Here is a 17,005-nt window from a genome sequence, read left to right as displayed (position 1 = left end):
CGTCTAGTTATAGCATACCAATGTGAATAATCCACTCTGCTCGCAGAATTCAGCTCTTCTTGATTCAGAATTTCTATAACGATAAGGCACATCATTACCTCTCAATCACAAGGTGTGGGTGTGACATTGTCCCTGGACCTGATTATTGCGCTATGCTTTGGACACGCTCCTCACCTGTGACAGCTAGTGTCATTATGCATGCACAGGAATTACACTGGACTGTGGCATCTTCAGACTCAAGCAGTTCCAGAATTGGCTCAATTAGATCCATTTGGACGACATGATCCTTGGTTACTGTTTGTCAGTAAAAGCAGGAGTAAATGTTATGTTTACAGTGCCTTTAATTCAGCTATATACTGGAGAGAGAAAAGGATTGCAATCAGCGCACAATATCACTGGTGCATCTTACACCGGAATAAATGATTTCTCACCCCTTTGGTACGAGAAGTAAGCAAAACCCATCCTCTGAATGAATGCTCCCCCCCCCCAAAAAAAACCCCACATTTTATCAGGGCAAACATCCATCCTACTGATTATCACTTTTTAGTATAGGAATTTATATCCTGCCCTTCAAATAAAATACCAGGGCAACTGAACAGTGGTAGTTCCTAAGATCATAGCTGATGCTGATGGAGACTTCAGGATATGGTATCTTGGGCATTTACTCACCACTTCCTTCCAGTAAGAAATTCACAAGGGACGATGATGAAATCTGCTGAACCTCCAAGTCATTAGACTTCAACAAAGCATAGTATATTTCCAGATGCTCTCGAGGCAGCTGGATGTTCACTGCAAGGATGAGATGAAATGCTGATTGCAAAAAGCTCTTCTGGAACACTTGTCCCTTACATCTTCAAACACTTGATGCTTTTGGAGCAACACCTAGATGACCTACTTTGCCTTTCAAAATACCTTCTAGCCCTCCTTTCAGCTGTCTGTGCAAACTCACGTGAAAACTAAACCTGTATTACTTATTTTTACTAGCCCCTCTTCTGCCAACCTCTCATATGAGTAAAAAGCCAGCCCACCTCTATAAAATAATAAAATGGGAGACTAGTAACTGCAAAAGTTGTGCCACATTATCTGGGCTCCAAGTAAATATCCACAGAACTTGCATTAGAAGGGGCTAGACCCAATTCACACATGCTAGGGAACCAGTAAGACTGCCTTGGGCACAACTCAGCTACGTTTGGGAGAAATTGTTTTGCTTCTCCAGGTTTCTACATTTTTTTAAAAAAGAGAGTATGGAATGGATCTTACAGTTTTGATGATTTATGTTCAAGTAATAGAGAGCAGCAGACTTTTGCAAGCTGGGGTTCTCTGAAAACGCCAAGGTCCTCAGAGCCTCTAGGGAAACCTTGCCAAGTGGTGACATTTCAAAACCTTAAGAAAGATGTGATAATAACAGAGTCTGAATTGTGTCAGAAGAAGTTAAATACCTGAAGAGTCCAAATGCACAGAATTTAAAGCAACAGATAAAACACGACAGAGACAAACTTCCATGTAGAAATATTCTCTCCTTTAAAATTAGCATACTAGATGGAGCTGAATTTTTGCAGTCCAAACCTCATGTGAGAAAAAAGTTGTTATATATGCCAGTTTGTGAGAGTAGTTGGGACATTCCAAACTTAGATTTCTGTTACTGTATTTAGCAAACCAGCTTAGCCATGCTATTTCCTTGATTATCAAGGATGAAAACAAAAGATGGGAGCACTTAAGAGTTGGAAGAAGATGTCTTTCTGTTTTCAAATAATAAATTCAACGCCAATCCTCTAATACCTAATAGGTTTTTACAGAGAGTATTTCAATGTTGACTTAGGAAAGTGCTCGTGCTTGTAGCAAAAGTACGGTATGTGTTTGTTAGTCTTTTAAGATGCCACAATATTTCTTGTTGCTTTTATGCAAGAGGCTAACAGGTCTACCCCTTGCTATGATGCCTTTTGTAGAACTGGGATTTCAAATGCTGAATGAGAGTAATTTAATCAATCGGCCTGGAACTGGGATCCACTGCTTTGTCTGAATATTTGGTGCTGGTGAAATACTGGTTCCCCCATTCTCCCTTTATTGCTTAGAAGAGCAGAAGCATAAACAGCTCTGTGTCATTCACTTTATACGATCACTGAACTGCATGATCTTAAACAAAGCAACCGAGCTCAAGTAAACATCTCTCCAACTTTGGCTGCCCCACCTTCATAACAGAAACTTCTCACCTCTTTCAATGTGCTGCAGAAACTCCTGAGCAATCTCCTCTTCCTGGGTCTGAAGGGCAGGCTTGTATAGCTGCTTTGTTTTGAAGTTTTTCCGTTTCAGACAGGGGCACTCATGGATCTGACCCAAGCACTCCTGAATATCCTGCACCAGACCCGAAGACAGTGTTTTTACTGAGAGAGCCAAGTCACAAAGCAACTGGACACACTTTGTACACAGCTGACCCATGATTAACTTTTGGATCCAACAGAAAATCAGAAATGCAGACTGAGAGTTTGTACTGCCACTGTTGCTCCTGTGTTCCCTTGTGCTGGCAGATTGCGATCTAGATAACTCAAAAAATAATTATCTAGACAAGTTGGGAGGGAAAGCTACTGCTGCTTTCTGTGTCCAAGCAGCATGGCTGAGCAAAATCTAACCGCTGTTCTCTCTTGCGAAGCATAAGAAATACTTTTAAAACTTTAGGCTGCAGCCGGTGGTGATCACCTTTCCTCTATCTTAGGAAGGAGAAAAATTAGGCGGTCAAACGAAAACAGTACATTCAGAATCCACCTCTGTTCTGTAGCAGAGAAATCATGTTTTGTATGCCAAGAATAAGGTCAACTGTTTTGGAAGGCTAGCAGCACCAGCCTCTGGGATAACAAACAAAAGAATGCTTGCATATTGTGGAGTGACATCATGGGTGAGGGCAGCACACCTGCTGGGCTCCACCTCTACAACTGAGCTGCCAATCAGAAAAGACAAAAAATAATAATAAACTAACAAGAAATTCCAGTTTCTACCAGACAGAAACAATAGTACTGTCTGGTTGGCCGGCCGGCCATAATGGCTTTGGATAGTTCACGTAGGCAAACGCAGAAGAATACACAAATGCAACCACAATCATTAATATTTAGTTTGCTATCCCTCCCACTCTGATGTCATCTGCAAATTTGATGAGCATCCCCTCAATTCCTTCATCCAAGTTGCTTATAAGGACACCACAGGAGCCAACTCCTAGGGGCAAAACCCTGCAGCACCACACTTGCTACTTTTTTCCAGGATGATGGGGAAACAATGGGTCTTAAGTAATCACAGCATCATTTTCCTACTACCTACATCAAGTTGACCAGTTTGTAGTTACCGGGGGGGGGGGGAGGAAACATTTGCCCGCCTCCAGTCTGCAGGGACCTAAACCTAACCTGTTCTCCAAGAATTCTCAAAGATTATAGACAGAGGCTTTGAGATTACACCCACAAGCTCCTTTAGTAGCCTTGGATGCAGCTCATCAGGCCCTGGAGATTTGAATTCATTTAAAGGAGCTTAGCTGTTTCTTTACCACCTCTTTTCTTATCTTAGTCTGTCCTGACTTCTAGTAAGCCAAATTTCATCCTCACTTCCTGGCCACTGCCTCCAATCATAGAATATTAGAATTGTAGAGTTGGAAGGAACTACAAGGATCATCTAGCCCAACCCCCTGCAATGCAGGAACCTTTTGCCCAACATTGGACTCAAACTCACAGCCCTGAGATTAAGAGTCTCATGCTCTACCAACTGAGCTATCACAATCAGTACATGAAATCCTACATAAAATAAATATAAATACCGCATTTTTCGCCCTATAGGATGCGCCGTCCCATAAGGCACACCTAGGTTTTTTGGGGGGAAACAAAGGGAAAAAAATTATCCCCCCCCCCCGGCGTGGGGCTGGGGCGGGGGAAGCCCAAGCTTTCCCCGACCCCAGCCCCCAGAACAGGCAACTCTCTGCAAGCCGTGGGAGCCCAGCGCCGGGCTCCTGCGCCTTGCAGACAGCTGCGCGAAGCCTGGAGAGCGAGAGAGGTCGTGTGCACCGACCCCTCTCGCTCTCCAGGCTTCAGTGAAAGCCTGCATTTGCCCCATAGGACGCACACACATTTCCCCTTCATTTTTGCAGGGGGAAAAGTGCATCATATAGGGCGAAAAATACGGTACCACATGGTGCAAATATTCAATTTATTCCAAAGGCTTGAATGCATAAATGCCCTTCAAATGGCAACAAATTGACAATACTGAAGGGGGCAGTCATTTCAACAATGGGAGGTATTTCCACAATTGTGGTGCTGTCGCAGAGAAGGTCCTGCTCTGCATATGGGCAACACCTATCGCCAGCATAGCAAGCAGGGATGCGCTTCGTCGAAAACTTGGGTTGGGAAAGGCAGTCTGCCAAGCATTTAGACAATGAGATGCTCAGGGCTGTATACACATCAAAAGCTTAAATTAGGGCTGGTAACATTTGCAGGAAATAGAACAATGATAAAAAGCACCCTCCATCTCCACCCCCTCCTCTCATTCTCTCACTTAATCATATCCACCCTCTCAAATTCAGAGCCCAATGCAAAGAGCTGATGACCTTTAAAGCTGTTCATTGTTTGGGACCAAAGTATCTGAAAGATTGCCTCTATTTATCACTTTATTTTACTTGCTTTCACTTATTTCTCCCCTGGAAATGTATGATCTGAAGCACTTTTCTGGAAAACACAGTGGTAGCAGAATAGCCAACTTTATTTTATTCCTTTAAGGTCAGCACTACCTTGACATGCAAAATATAAGCCAATGAAGATGGTCATCTGATACATTCAGGAGTAAGTCCGCTGGATCACAGTGGGACTTACCGGTACTTCTAAGTATACATACGGGTATAGCTGTGCCCTGAATAACTTGACCTAATAAATTATTGCTTGTTAATCTGCTGGATCACAGGAATGGAACCAGTACAAAGAGTGGGGACATTGTGAGCCCTGGTTCTGCCTAGTGTCAACTATCCTGCCCCAGCTGTCAGTCTCCCATTCCTAATCCCAGCTGTATATTCCCTCTACTTCCATTTTTATTCTATGCATTTGTTTTATAACTTATACTATTAGTATTAGTAAATAATAATAATAATACTATACTCAGTGCTTTTTTCTAAAACAATGTTTAGAAATACTATCATTTTGACTCAAGAAAATCACCATTTTATAGTTCAAAATGGGAAAAATAAATACAGTAAATGGACAAAAGCACAAAGGTTCAAAAAATGTTTAGGGGACCCATGCGTCCCCCCAGAAAAAACACATACTATACTATACTATACTATACTATACTATACTATACTATACTATACTATACTATACTATACTATACTATACTATACTATACTATACCTAAATTGCTTATACTTATACTATTACTAAGTGATATATAACAATAGCAGCATGAGTGAAGAGTGCCACCTATTGATATGTTCTGTCCTTAGAGTCACAAAGTATACAATACGGCTTCTTTCCCTACCTATTCAATTTTGTAAAGACCCACAATGTACAAGCGATAGATGACAGAAGCTGCTTTATTTCTTTCGTAAATTGTTGCTTATAAGGTATTTACAAGAGGTGTGCTTTGGCTCTCTGTGAAGCCCAAATGACAATGTGAAATGAGGGATTTGGACAGTTTGTACATGCCCAGGTCAGATTGTGCTGTTAATAAGGTGTCTCATGTTGAAACAGGGATACTCTCAAGTCCCAAGTCACTTTGTGGACTTAAGTGCTCATATATGGCAAAACTATGCCAGCTAGGCAAACACCATAACCTTGAGTGGGGAAGGAATTGAGAGGTTGGGAGCATCTTTCATTTTGATGGATGGAGAAGTCTAGGTTTTAATGACAGTGGATCATTTCCCCAGGAAATGGATAGGGTCAGTTAGCCAGTTTTAAAACATGGGTTCTATGAAATTGAAATGCTAAGTAATGATGGTTGGGATTGATGGGGATGGAACTGATGATGGCTGGGAAATGTGCTCAGTGTTAGCCCCAAAGGTACAGAAGCTCACTGGATGGCAATGAACAAGTTGCTGTCTCTCAGTCCAACCTACATTAAATGGATGTTCTGATGCTACAACGCTGTTCTAAAACAATAAGAAGAGTCTTGTGGCACCTTAAAGGTAAAGGGATCCCTGACCATTAGGTCCAGTCGTGGCCGACTCTCGGGTTGCGGTGCTCATCTCGCTTTATTGGCTGAGGGAGCCGGCATCCAGCTTCCGGGTCATGTGGCCAGCATGACTAAGCCGCTTCTGGAGAACCAGAGCAGCGCACGGAAACGCTGTTTACCTTCCCACCAGAGTGGCACCTATTTATCTACTTGCACTTTGACGTGCTTTCGAACTGCTAGGTTGGCACCTTACAGGGTAACAAATTAATTGTGGCATGAATTTGTTTTAAGATGCCACAGAACTATTCATTCTTTTTGCAGCAGCGGACTCAAAAGACTGAAAAATGCCGTTCTATACTTTTCCCAAGAAAGGGCACAATAAGCTAAAAAGAGAGGTGCAAAGTAGGAGGCTGTACAGTATCCTGGATTTGGACCAAGGAACGCAGCTCAATGGCTGGTTTTAAGGCAGTTACACAATTTCCATGCTAACCCTATGCACGAACATTTTCCTAAATGAGCAACAAAATGAGAACCCGAAATTATCTGCCCTTATGTTTTCCCCAAAACTGTGGCGTAATCCCGCAGCTATAGCAAAACTCTGAAGACTCGAGCAATCAACCCTTTTTTTTACCCGTGATTTGTTGCGCAGACGATAACTAACAAGGAAAAAAAAAGCGCGACAGGCGCATGCGCCTCAGCAGCATAGGCTTTTCCCTCTCCCTGCGTCCTTCCAACGCAAGGAAAGATCACGTGACGCCGAAGACTTCCTGCCAGGGGAGCTAGCGTCACTCACGCCGCCTCGGCCGCTTCTTAACCGCCATCTTTCATACGGGTAGCCGGGGACGCCAAGGTAAAGAGGTCATATTTCCTCTCCGCCCTTTCTCCGAGCGGAAGTGATGCCATCGTGCTATTCTAACGTCGCAGAAAGTGGTTTTCTCTCTCTATGGTTCTTCCTTCCTCTCTGTCTCTCTCCCCCGCCGCCCCCCATTTCTTTTCCTTCGCCGTGACTGGAAATGGCCGCCGAGCGGTAGAGAGCCGAACGGAGCTGTCGCTCAGAGAAGGGTGAGCCATAGCCAACGCAGGACTTCGAACGGCCCGAGGAGGGCTGGAGCCAGAGAGGTCTTCTGCCTGCTCGGGTTCTTCCTCGGACGCCATGGGTGCCGCTCCCCCCCCCCCCGCCCCGCCAGCTTTTGGCCCTCCGGCGCGAGAAGCCTTGTTAGCGCGCTCGGCAACTCTCCCTCCCCCCCCCCGCTTCCAGTCGCCGTTATTTTTTGAAAAAAAATCCCTCGAGTTCTTCCCTTCGCAACCCCCCTCCCTTTTTCTAACTGAAGGCGGGGGAGGGGCTTGGTCTGCCTCATAAGGGCGGGAGGAACGGAGGGGGAGGGGGGCTAGAGGCGGCTCCCATCTCCCTCACACCCACACTGCGCGCAGCCTCCCTTGTTTGGACCAGGGCCCGTCATCTCTCTCCGTTCCCTCCCGCCTCTTTCCCCCATGGGGCGGGGGGGGGGGGAGGAAGCAGGTAGGCCGGAACGAGGCCGGCTGGGCGGGGCCAAAGGCAGCGGCCCGCCTCGCCCCTCGAGGGGGGCGTCGCTTTCTGTTTAGTCTTTTCCGCGCGACGAGCGGCGCCTGATAACGTTTTAACTTGCCTCCATCTTTCGCCACCCCGACCAGTCAGTTGAAGGGCGACGAGGTGTAGCTAGGGGGAAGGAGAGTCCTTGGCAGCCTCCCGGCATACTAGCCGCGCCGAGGGCCCTAAATGGATGCCTCGAACACGCATGTCGGCATGCACGTGCCCTGCCAGACAGCTGCTCGTAACTGGCTGCGGCTCCTAGTTGAGCACCAGACCTTTTGTTGAGAAAGGCGAAAAGGTGTGCAGAGTAATCAGTGGATCGTGCCTTCTTCACACAGTGCCAGGACTCTGGGCAAGTCCGCACGATTAAACTTGCTTCCAAGTGATGCTCAAGAGTGTTTCCAGGGAGGCCTTATCTTGAAGAAAGGGGGTGTATCCTTAAGAATTTCATTCCCAACAGATACAAAAAATGACTTATCACAGTAATTGCAGTATCTTTCAACTGCAGCAGTGTGTGGATATTGCTCCAGGCTCATGCAAATGTCCTCTGAGAGCAGCATCTGGAGGTAAAATTTACAGTGTGTTCCAAGCCCTTTCAATTCATTTCATGTGATTGAGCTTACCCAAGTCAAAGCAAGAAAAGAGTTGTTAATTATGACTTTCTCCACAGTGAACTTGGTATAATTATTATTTGGCACTTGGGAAGCTGCCTTACACCAAGTCAGCTCATTCGTCTATCTAGCTCAGTAGTGTCTTCACTGACAGGCAGCTGCGCTCTGTGGTTCCAGTCTTTCCTTGCTGTATCTGGGGCATACCAAAACAAAACAAATTCCTTCCAGTAGCACCTTAAAGACCAACTAAGTCTTTAAGACCAACTAAGTCCAACTAAGTCTAAGACCAACTAAGTCTGGGGCATACCAGTCAGCAGTTGCTCTACCATTGAGCTATGGTTCCTTGATATGGTATACTTCCTTCTTTAAGTATTAAGACTTTCAAATAGCATTATGGGAGATTGTATTAGCAAATTGTATTAGGGCTTGTACCTGTACTTTCACACAGGAAAGAAAAGATTTCACTATTAGGCTGCAACACTTTCCAAATTATGATGGCAAGGAACAGGTCACATACCTGAGAAGGTTTTACTTTCAGAGTGTAAATGTCAGGATTACTTGCTCTCCTGTTCTGAAAGCTGGTAAGCCTAGCTCAGTGACTCACACTGAGATGGAACAGGCAGCCTACTCTGTCTGCATCAGAAGTAATTGAATGGTCAAGTCACACTTGATAGTGGTGGTAGAATTTTCCAACATCAGCAGAGGCTTATCAGAAAAAACAAGCTGGATCAGTAAATCATGCAAATGCACCAGGAACGCTCCTTAATGAATGGGTGTGTCATGCTTATTATTTTAACCACTCTAACTGCTGTACCAAACTAGCTCTCATTTATGTATCTTGGGAGTGTGTGCTGGAGGGTGGCTCATAGCTTTTGTTTTTTAATGTTTTCTTTAATGAGATTTGCAAAGACAATAAAAAATAAAACATCAAGCTGAAAAATTATTGAGTACCTTCTTAAGAACTATACCTTGAGGGAAGACAGAAGGAAGAAGTTTAGATCAGGGAGCAGATTTCATCAGCTCCTGACAGAACCATCGCAGTTCTACAGAACTCTTAGGCCAGCAGAAGGGTGGTATATAAATGACATAAATTTATATTTCTCATAGCAAGTTAGGCTACATTAAGATTTTCTCCATTTCATATTAGGCTGAGCATCTTAGAGTTATTGCTGTAGGGTTAATAAGTAACAGCACTGTTACTTACTAGTCAGAACTTTTTTTGAAGAGTCCATTGTACTTTCCTGTTAAAAGTGTTAGAAGTATAAATCACTTTAAAAGTGGCTAGTAAGTGGTGCAGATTAGTATGTGCAGTATTTTTCTCCCATTATGGATTTGTCATAGACTTGCAGTTCTGGAAGAATTGTGAGATGTGTTCATTTGAGTTGGTTGTTACCAGATAACATTAAAAATGTGTGATTAATTTTAATCTGGCTTTTTAAAATAAAAAAGTTCATTTTTATTTTGCTAAATGTCTGGGCTTACATTGCTTGGTCTGAGGACACACATTGAAGCTTAAGTTAAACAGGTCTGGTAACTAGTTAGCACCTGGGTGGGAGACCACCTGATAATTCCATATATGCCACTTTGAGCTCTATGATGAAATGAAGAAATAAATGCACTAAATAAAATAAATTCTTTAACTATGCTGGAATACTGAAAATTACATTCATATTCAGAAAAGAGGCAGGTATTGAGGTATAAGCAACCGTATATGTTGAGCATATATTTTTTGTGATTCATTGAGAGCTCTTACATACAGAAAATATTTTCTGTGTGTGTCCCTTATACCATTGTTCAGCACTTTAGGTGGATTAGGCACTGCATTCAGAGGCAAAGAGCATTGGCACCTTCACATCAGGACAGGGCCTTAGATTTAGGTTTCCTGTTGCTCCCAAGCAGGTAAGGGGCTCTGACTAAGCTCTGGCTTTTATGCCCCAAACCCAAACCTCTTTATTAATTTGTGGCACCACAATAGGTGGTGGCACTAGGATAGGTTACTGTAAGATACAAGAACGTTGTGATACAATGCTTATATATTCTTACTGAGCAATTTTTGGAAAGGCCAATAAATTAAGTCAATTTGAACATGTACTGTATTTCTGAACAATCAACTTAAACTCAGCAGGCTGTGAGACAGTGTTGCACTGAGTAAATGCTACTCTGAGTTTGAAACAACATAACCCACCACATCAGACTGTGCTTCAGATCTTCTCTGTTTAAATACTTCAAGCATTTTTTAAAACCTGTATTAACTATGCAGTCAAATAACATCTGCTTTTGTTTTGTTTTTTAAAAACAGGAATTAAACATTTGAGTGCATACCAAGAATTTTAAATCCATTTCTTGTCTAGCAGGATTGCAAGGTAAGCTAAATACTTAGCTAGTTTAAATATTTTTAAGACCATTAAAATGGAAGCCGCCCAGAGTGGCTGAGGAAACCCAGCCAGATGTGCAGGGTATAAATAATTTGTTGTTGTTGTTGTTTTATTAAACCATATATTTATAGTTTCATTTGGGGGGATGGAGTTTGCTGGCATCCATCTGTCTCAAGAGACAATAGAGTGCATCTCTGGGGGTGAATTCAAACCTCTGGAGAATCACAGCACCTGCTGTGGCTATAGAGATTGGTACTTTGTAACTGCTCCCAAAAAGAATAGGTGTTTTGAGTGACTTTCTGAGTTATGGATCAAAGGTAGATCTTTGGGGTAAAGAACAGTAGAGTAGTTAGTGACTATTTTTAGTTCAATATAGACAAGGATAAATGAAAGGTCTTTTTAATCAAGAAAGGAACAGCACACACACAAAAATGCATAAGCATTAAATGTATTCAGTGTGAATATTGAAAGAATATTTGACATTTTTGTTCCCTGTTACCTATAGTGTTTTCCACTGATCTTTGCCATAATGTGGAACATAATGTTTGAGGATATTAGTGATAATTTGAAAAGTTTTTTTTGAAGGGTGGGATGGCTTCTTCTTGATTTTTTTTAAAATATAATTTACCACTATCCATATATGAATTGATCATCCTGAAACTAAGGTAATGTGTTTCAATTTACTATTTTCTATTTGGTAGGTGTAAGCTACTGGGGGGAAAATGGGTCGCTCTAACACTAGATCACATTCTTCAAGATCAAAATCCAGATCACAGTCCAGTTCAAGGTCAAGATCCAGATCACACTCTAGAAAAAAGAGATACAGGTACATTTCTTCCATTTATTAACATTCTCAGTGGTTTAATTTCTTTAAAACATTTGAAAGACAGACTTTATTATTAGCAGAAATTTAAAATGCATGCTAAGAATGACATTTTTTGCTTTGGCTACTGAAGCTTGTAGACTACCGTTGGGTGTGGAGTAGTTGCAGAGGATGTACAGGACTTAATGCTTATAGCAGATGAAATGTCAAGAAAGAAATGCTTATAAACAAGAGAAACAAAGGGAATTAGTTGCTCTGATTTTTTACCCTGACTCTCCCCAGCCCCCTCCAGCTCATATAAACAGAAAGAATAGCTATCTGCACATTTCTTTGAGGGAGGGCTTCTGTATTTTATTCCATCGACACAGCACTTTGACCCTCAAAAGGCTGCTGTTCAGAGTGCCTCCTGACCTTAATGGAGCTACTTGGGGCAGGGGTGTCTCTGGGCCATGCCACTGTACATAATATGGGTAACTCTTATTTTAGAAGAGTCATAAACTATGGGCACTAACATTTCTATTTATCTTAGTTCTAGGTCTCGGTCTAGGACGTACTCACGATCTCGCAGTAGAGATCGTGTTTATAATAGAGATTACCGCAGAGATTACAGAAATAATAGAGGAATGAGACGCCCCTATGGCTATAGAGGAAGAGGTAGAGGATATTACCCAGGAGGTGGAGGTAGATACCACCGTGGAGGTTACAGACCTGTTTGGAATAGAAGACACTCTCGAAGCCCTAGACGAGGTCGCTCACGTTCTAGAAGTCCAAAGAGAAGGTCAGTCTCTTCCCAGAGATCTCGGAGCAGATCTCGCCGATCCTACAGATCTTCTAGGTCTCCAAGATCCTCTTCATCTCGGTCTTCATCTCCATATAGCAAGTCTCCCGTATCTTCTAAAAGACGTGGGTCATCAGAAAAGCAAGCAAAGAAAACGGAGGGAGCTGCTTTACAAGACAGTCCATTAAAAAATAAATCACAAGAGGAGGAAAAGGGCGCATTTGAACATGATCCTTCTGAGGCACTAGATGATTTCAGTAAATCTGCAGCAGCTTCAGGTGATATTTGGCCTGGCCTTTCAGCATATGATAACAGTCCAAGGTCTCCCCATAGTCCTTCTATTGCTTCCCCACCTAGTCAGAGTTCCTCATGCTCTGATGCCCACTTACTCAGCACAGTCCACTCAGCAAAAAACACACCTCAGCACTCGCATTCCATTCAGCATAGCCCTGAGAGGTCTGGGTCTGGCTCCCTTGGAAATGGCTCTAGTCGCTATAGCCCTTCCCAGAATAGCCCGCTGCATCACATTCCTTCAAGGAGAAGTCCTGCTAAAGCAGTTGCATCACAGAATGCTCCACGTGAGGAATCTCGGATACGTTCTTTTTATCCTGAAGCTGGGGATCAAGAAAGTACAAAGGGTGCAAAATTTCTGAAAAGGTAGGAACTATAACTACAAAAATAAAGATAACATAAATAGTACAGTAAGCATACTTCTTTATACATGTATATTGTGCAATGAAAAGTACCTGAATTTTCTCTAATTTTATGCTGGTTATACTAAGGTTCTGACTTAGGAATGTATACATGAACTTTTCATTGTTTCTCAGTCAGAGCTGTAAATATACGTTTTCATTAGTATGTTACAGTGTCTTCATTGGAAGCAATTAAAGAAATATACTGCCGATTAATGTGTATTAACAGAGTCCTGTTATGAGAGTGATTTTCCCATATTTTTTACAGCTTTAATAAGAGTTGCTCTAGCAGTGTTAAGCAGTAGTGCTGAAAGATCCTTTTGTCTTGGTAAAGGAAATACCATTGTGGTGGCCTAGATTTTTCAAAAGTGCAAGATTGTATCTATCTTCAGCAGAGAAATTGTTAAAATTTAAACTGGACATTGGCAACTTTCTAGCTGACAAGGTTCTCACCTTTGTTTATAATGTATCTGTAGAACTGAACATAGCTGTAACCATTTATGCAATGTTGTGTCTTTTAAAAATGAAATATTCAACCAGTTGGAAATCTGTTTCTCTGATATCCTGTTTCTCAGGATAGATAGTACAATTCTGTTCACTTCTCAATTTACTGAATATATTTTCTGAAATATATTATTTTTTATAAAGGAAAAATTATTCTATTAGCTTAGTAATATATAATAAATGGCATACAAATATCGTAGAAGATTACAAATGAAATAGACTAGGGGGCTAGATGTACTTTTAATATATAGGATAGAGACTAAAAACCACATTGTATTGCTTCAGTAACTGCTTTGGCAAATGCCTTGCAATTTATTGTATCTAGATTGTAAGTGTGTTCTACTATGTAAGCAGTGTAAGAAGACATTTTTATAAGCTGTTTTTTGACAGTGTTATATGCTCTGAACTTCTGGAATTAAATGGGATGCTGAAATGTATTTAAGAAAAATAATGATTTGTAAAAGAGAGCAGTTTTCTTACAAAATAAAATAGGCACAGAAGTACAGGAACTTGTGCAAGAAATAGCTAAAAAATCTGAAGAGCCACTGAAGAATCTCATCAGTCAATATATAAAAAACATTATAATTGTATAATTAAATTTGTTTTCTTTGGTACTCATTTTGTGGAGTTGGGATGCCATAAGGATAAATGCTACAGACTGAAATGAAAGCAGTTGGGAGTTATTCTTCTCTTCTTTGCCATCCACAGGTACACAGATGAAGAGTCTAGAGTATACCTGCTTGAGAGGAGTAATGCTAGGGAGAAAGATGCTCAGAAGGAGAGAGGGCTAGAAAAAGGGAGGACAGAGGGAGAGAGAGAGTGGGAGGACCAAGAAGCTTTGGAATATTATATGGATAAAGAATCTGGAAAACAAAAATTTAATGACTCTGAAGGGGAGGACACAGAGGAGACTGAAGATTATAGACAGTTCAGAAAGTCTGTTTTGGCAGATCAGGGTAAGGGCTTTGCTGCATCTCACCGGAATGCTGAGGAGGAAGGCTCAAAGTATAAATCTAAAATCTCTCTGAAGGCAAACAGAGACAGTGAAGGATTTAGAGAAGATAAAAGTTACAAGCTTAAAGACACAACTAGCTATGTAGTGGAGAGGCCTAGTGCACTAAAAGATACGCACAAGGAAGTTGAGAAAGTATCTGAGAGAATGATGAAGAAAGAAACCCAGTCACCTGAGCAGGTAAAGTCTGAGAAGCTCAAAGAACTCTTTGATTATAGTCCTCCCCTGCACAAGAATTTGGATGCAAGAGAGAAATCTACTTTCAGGGAGGAGAGCCCACTTAGGATCAAAATGATAGCCAGTGATTCTCATCGACCTGAAGTTAAACTTAAAATGGCACCTGTACCACTTGATGATTCAAACAGGTAATTATCTGAATTTGTAACCGTTTTCACTTATCCATGAAGGAATTGCTTTTCATAAATTTTTGTTCTTCTTTTTGTGTTATGTACTTTAGACCTGCTTCCTTGACTAAAGACAGGCTGCTTGCTAGTACACTTGTCCATTCAGTCAAGAAGGAGCAAGAATTCCGATCCATCTTTGACCACATTAAGCTACCACAAGCCAGCAAAAGCACATCAGAGTCATTTATTCAGCACATTGTGTCCTTAGTTCATCATGTCAAAGGTATGCTTTGAATTTGCCATACAAAGTGAGCATCATATGGCATTAGGAAAGTGATGGTGAAGTCAATCCATTGGGAAATTCAGCACTTTTATGTTCATGTAGACTTCATGCTTTCCTCTTATGGTTATATATCCTAACATTCAGCATTCTAGGAAATGGATATGTAGATTTTGATGAGTGTTGCATAGTTTTAGAGAAGCTTTGGCAGATGTTACTTAAATTATTCCTCTTTTCCCTGGATTCACATGAAAAGGAGGAGGAAATGAGATTGAGATTAAAGAGATGTGTAGGACAGAGAGATTGGAAAAGATGGGGATAATAGAGGTGAGAGAGCAGATAGTGTTAAGAGATACACAGTGAAAAGATGGGGGAAACAGAAATTGAGCTGCAGAGACCCCTGTAGGTGGGGAGGAAATATTAAAAAGAGGGTTAACTGAGAAAGGTTCGGGTGGAAAGATGAGTGTGTGCTATGATGTACGGAGCAACCTAGTTAGAGATGACTAAATAAAGTGCTGGCATAAAAGCATAACATTGTGGGAAATATAGTGGTTTCCTAATAAGAAAGTGGCCCTTGGGGTGATTTGAGTTTTGTGCCTCTGGCATAGGCCAGTCTCTTGCATCTAATTGTGTGCATGTGTATCTGATACAGTTACAACTTGCTGAGATTTCATCTGGTCTTGAATAATTTTGGTTTGCACTACATGTCAATATAACAGAGAAATGCAGCATAACGTCTTTTTAGTTAAGTCTCCTTGATCCTTACTGTCACACTCCAGTAGGAATTCTGTAGTGACAAATTAAGTCATCCTCATGTCTATATGTAGTGGAACTAAGTGCATTGCTGACTAAATAGCCTTGCATAGGTGTAAGTGTTTGTTTTTCAACTTACAGCCAGAAGTTGGGTCTCCTGCTCCAGTGTTAAGGAGCTTAGGCAGTCCATTTATAGCTGGGTAGGCCTTGGATGGTACCCAAAGGGCAGAGATTGGCATGGGAGTGTGAAGTTAGTTGTCCTTAGTTGTACAGGGCTGAACTTCAAAATCATTAGTTGTTTGGGAATCCAGAGACACACAGCATTGCATAGCCCCAGTGGGCAAATGGAATGCATGCTCCTCTCCATAGTTGCATACTCTATTTTGAGATGAATATGAATAATGTCATATAAAATCTCCCAGTGTGCCCCCTCCATAGTCCCATGAACTCTCTGAGTGACCTCCATTGTCATGTGAGTGGACTTCCACTTGCTCAATGGGACTTCCTATTTCTCTTCTCCACCCTGTTGCCCTCTGCAGATCTTCTCTGAAAGGTCTCTGAACTATCAAGCAGATTTGAGGGGCATGGGAGCTAAAAGTGGGAAGAGAGGAAGGGGAAGTTTGATTGTACAAAGAAATATATTACACAATTGGAACTGTAGTCTTGGATGTTACCCTTTCTGTGCATAGGAGCAGATCTACTAAACACTATGGGTAAGAGCAATCTTATGTCACTTGGAAGTACAGGGGGCACAGACAGACATTATAACCCCAGCCTCAGTGCACTGGACCACCTGTAAAGTGAAAGATGGAATGGCAAGTTGGAGGCCAGGCTGTAGCCTAGCTGTTACATGTACAAGGAACAGTGCACTGAAGCCAATCTTAGTTAGATTTTAGTGTGTTAGCACTTTTCTTATTTTGTAATTAAATGAGTTGCATTTAAATTAGTTATATTTAAAGCTGATTGGGATTGCCTGACTGATTCAAATGATATTCTTCTAGAAATATATATTTAAAGACACCCTGGTTACTAATAGATTTCTAAGTTTCTCCTCAAAACGGTGATAACTCTTACTTGCTAGCTAGAAAGCTGCTACTTGGCGTAGGCAAGTCCCAAGACCTACCTCTGAATCCA

The 17,005-nt window shown here is 41.8% G+C and overlaps 2 protein-coding genes across 17 annotated transcripts in view; one reads left to right on the top strand and one right to left on the bottom strand.

Annotated features, from left to right (window-relative positions):
* The window catches only part of LOC309338961 (uncharacterized protein), a 19,739-nt gene extending 11,743 nt beyond the window's left edge, over positions 1–7,996 (bottom strand). For 2 of the 5 annotated variants that reach the window (XM_081856506.1, XM_081856508.1), the window contains exons 1-5: positions 7,776–7,996; positions 2,211–2,352; positions 1,261–1,383; positions 670–789; positions 175–294 (exon numbers count right to left, since the gene is read on the bottom strand). In XM_081856506.1, coding sequence (XP_081712632.1) covers positions 175–294; positions 670–789; positions 1,261–1,383; positions 2,211–2,352; positions 7,776–7,862 — 592 coding nt within the window. In that variant the 5' untranslated portion in view covers positions 7,863–7,996. Of the gene's footprint in view, positions 1–174; positions 295–669; positions 790–1,260; positions 1,384–2,210; positions 2,933–6,760; positions 7,009–7,775 lie in introns of those variants that run through there. The other 3 variants (XM_081856510.1, XM_081856507.1, XM_081856509.1) reach the window with 3 other exon arrangements.
* Positions 7,049–17,005, top strand: part of BCLAF1 (BCL2 associated transcription factor 1) — a 23,969-nt gene continuing 14,012 nt past the window's right edge. For 4 of the 12 annotated variants that reach the window (XR_014155114.1, XR_014155115.1, XR_014155116.1 and 1 more), the window contains exons 1-6: positions 7,049–7,191; positions 10,610–10,673; positions 11,387–11,511; positions 12,038–12,943; positions 14,191–14,859; positions 14,952–15,121. Coding sequence is in view for 6 of the 12 variants with exons in the window: in XM_081856505.1 (XP_081712631.1) it covers positions 11,408–11,511; positions 12,038–12,943; positions 14,191–14,859; positions 14,952–15,121 (1,849 nt within the window). In the remaining 6 variants the exon portion in view is untranslated. The remainder of the gene's footprint in view (positions 7,192–10,609; positions 10,674–11,386; positions 11,512–12,037; positions 12,944–14,190; positions 14,860–14,951; positions 15,122–17,005) is intronic. The other 8 variants (XR_014155112.1, XR_014155113.1, XM_081856503.1 and 5 more) reach the window with 5 other exon arrangements.

This window comes from Podarcis erhardii (assembly GCF_964252035.2).
Source record: "Podarcis erhardii genome assembly, chromosome: 3".
Lineage (NCBI taxonomy): Eukaryota > Metazoa > Chordata > Lepidosauria > Squamata > Lacertidae > Podarcis > Podarcis erhardii.
Note: the sequence above shows the minus strand (reverse complement) of the source record. Positions and strands in the feature narration are given on the sequence as shown.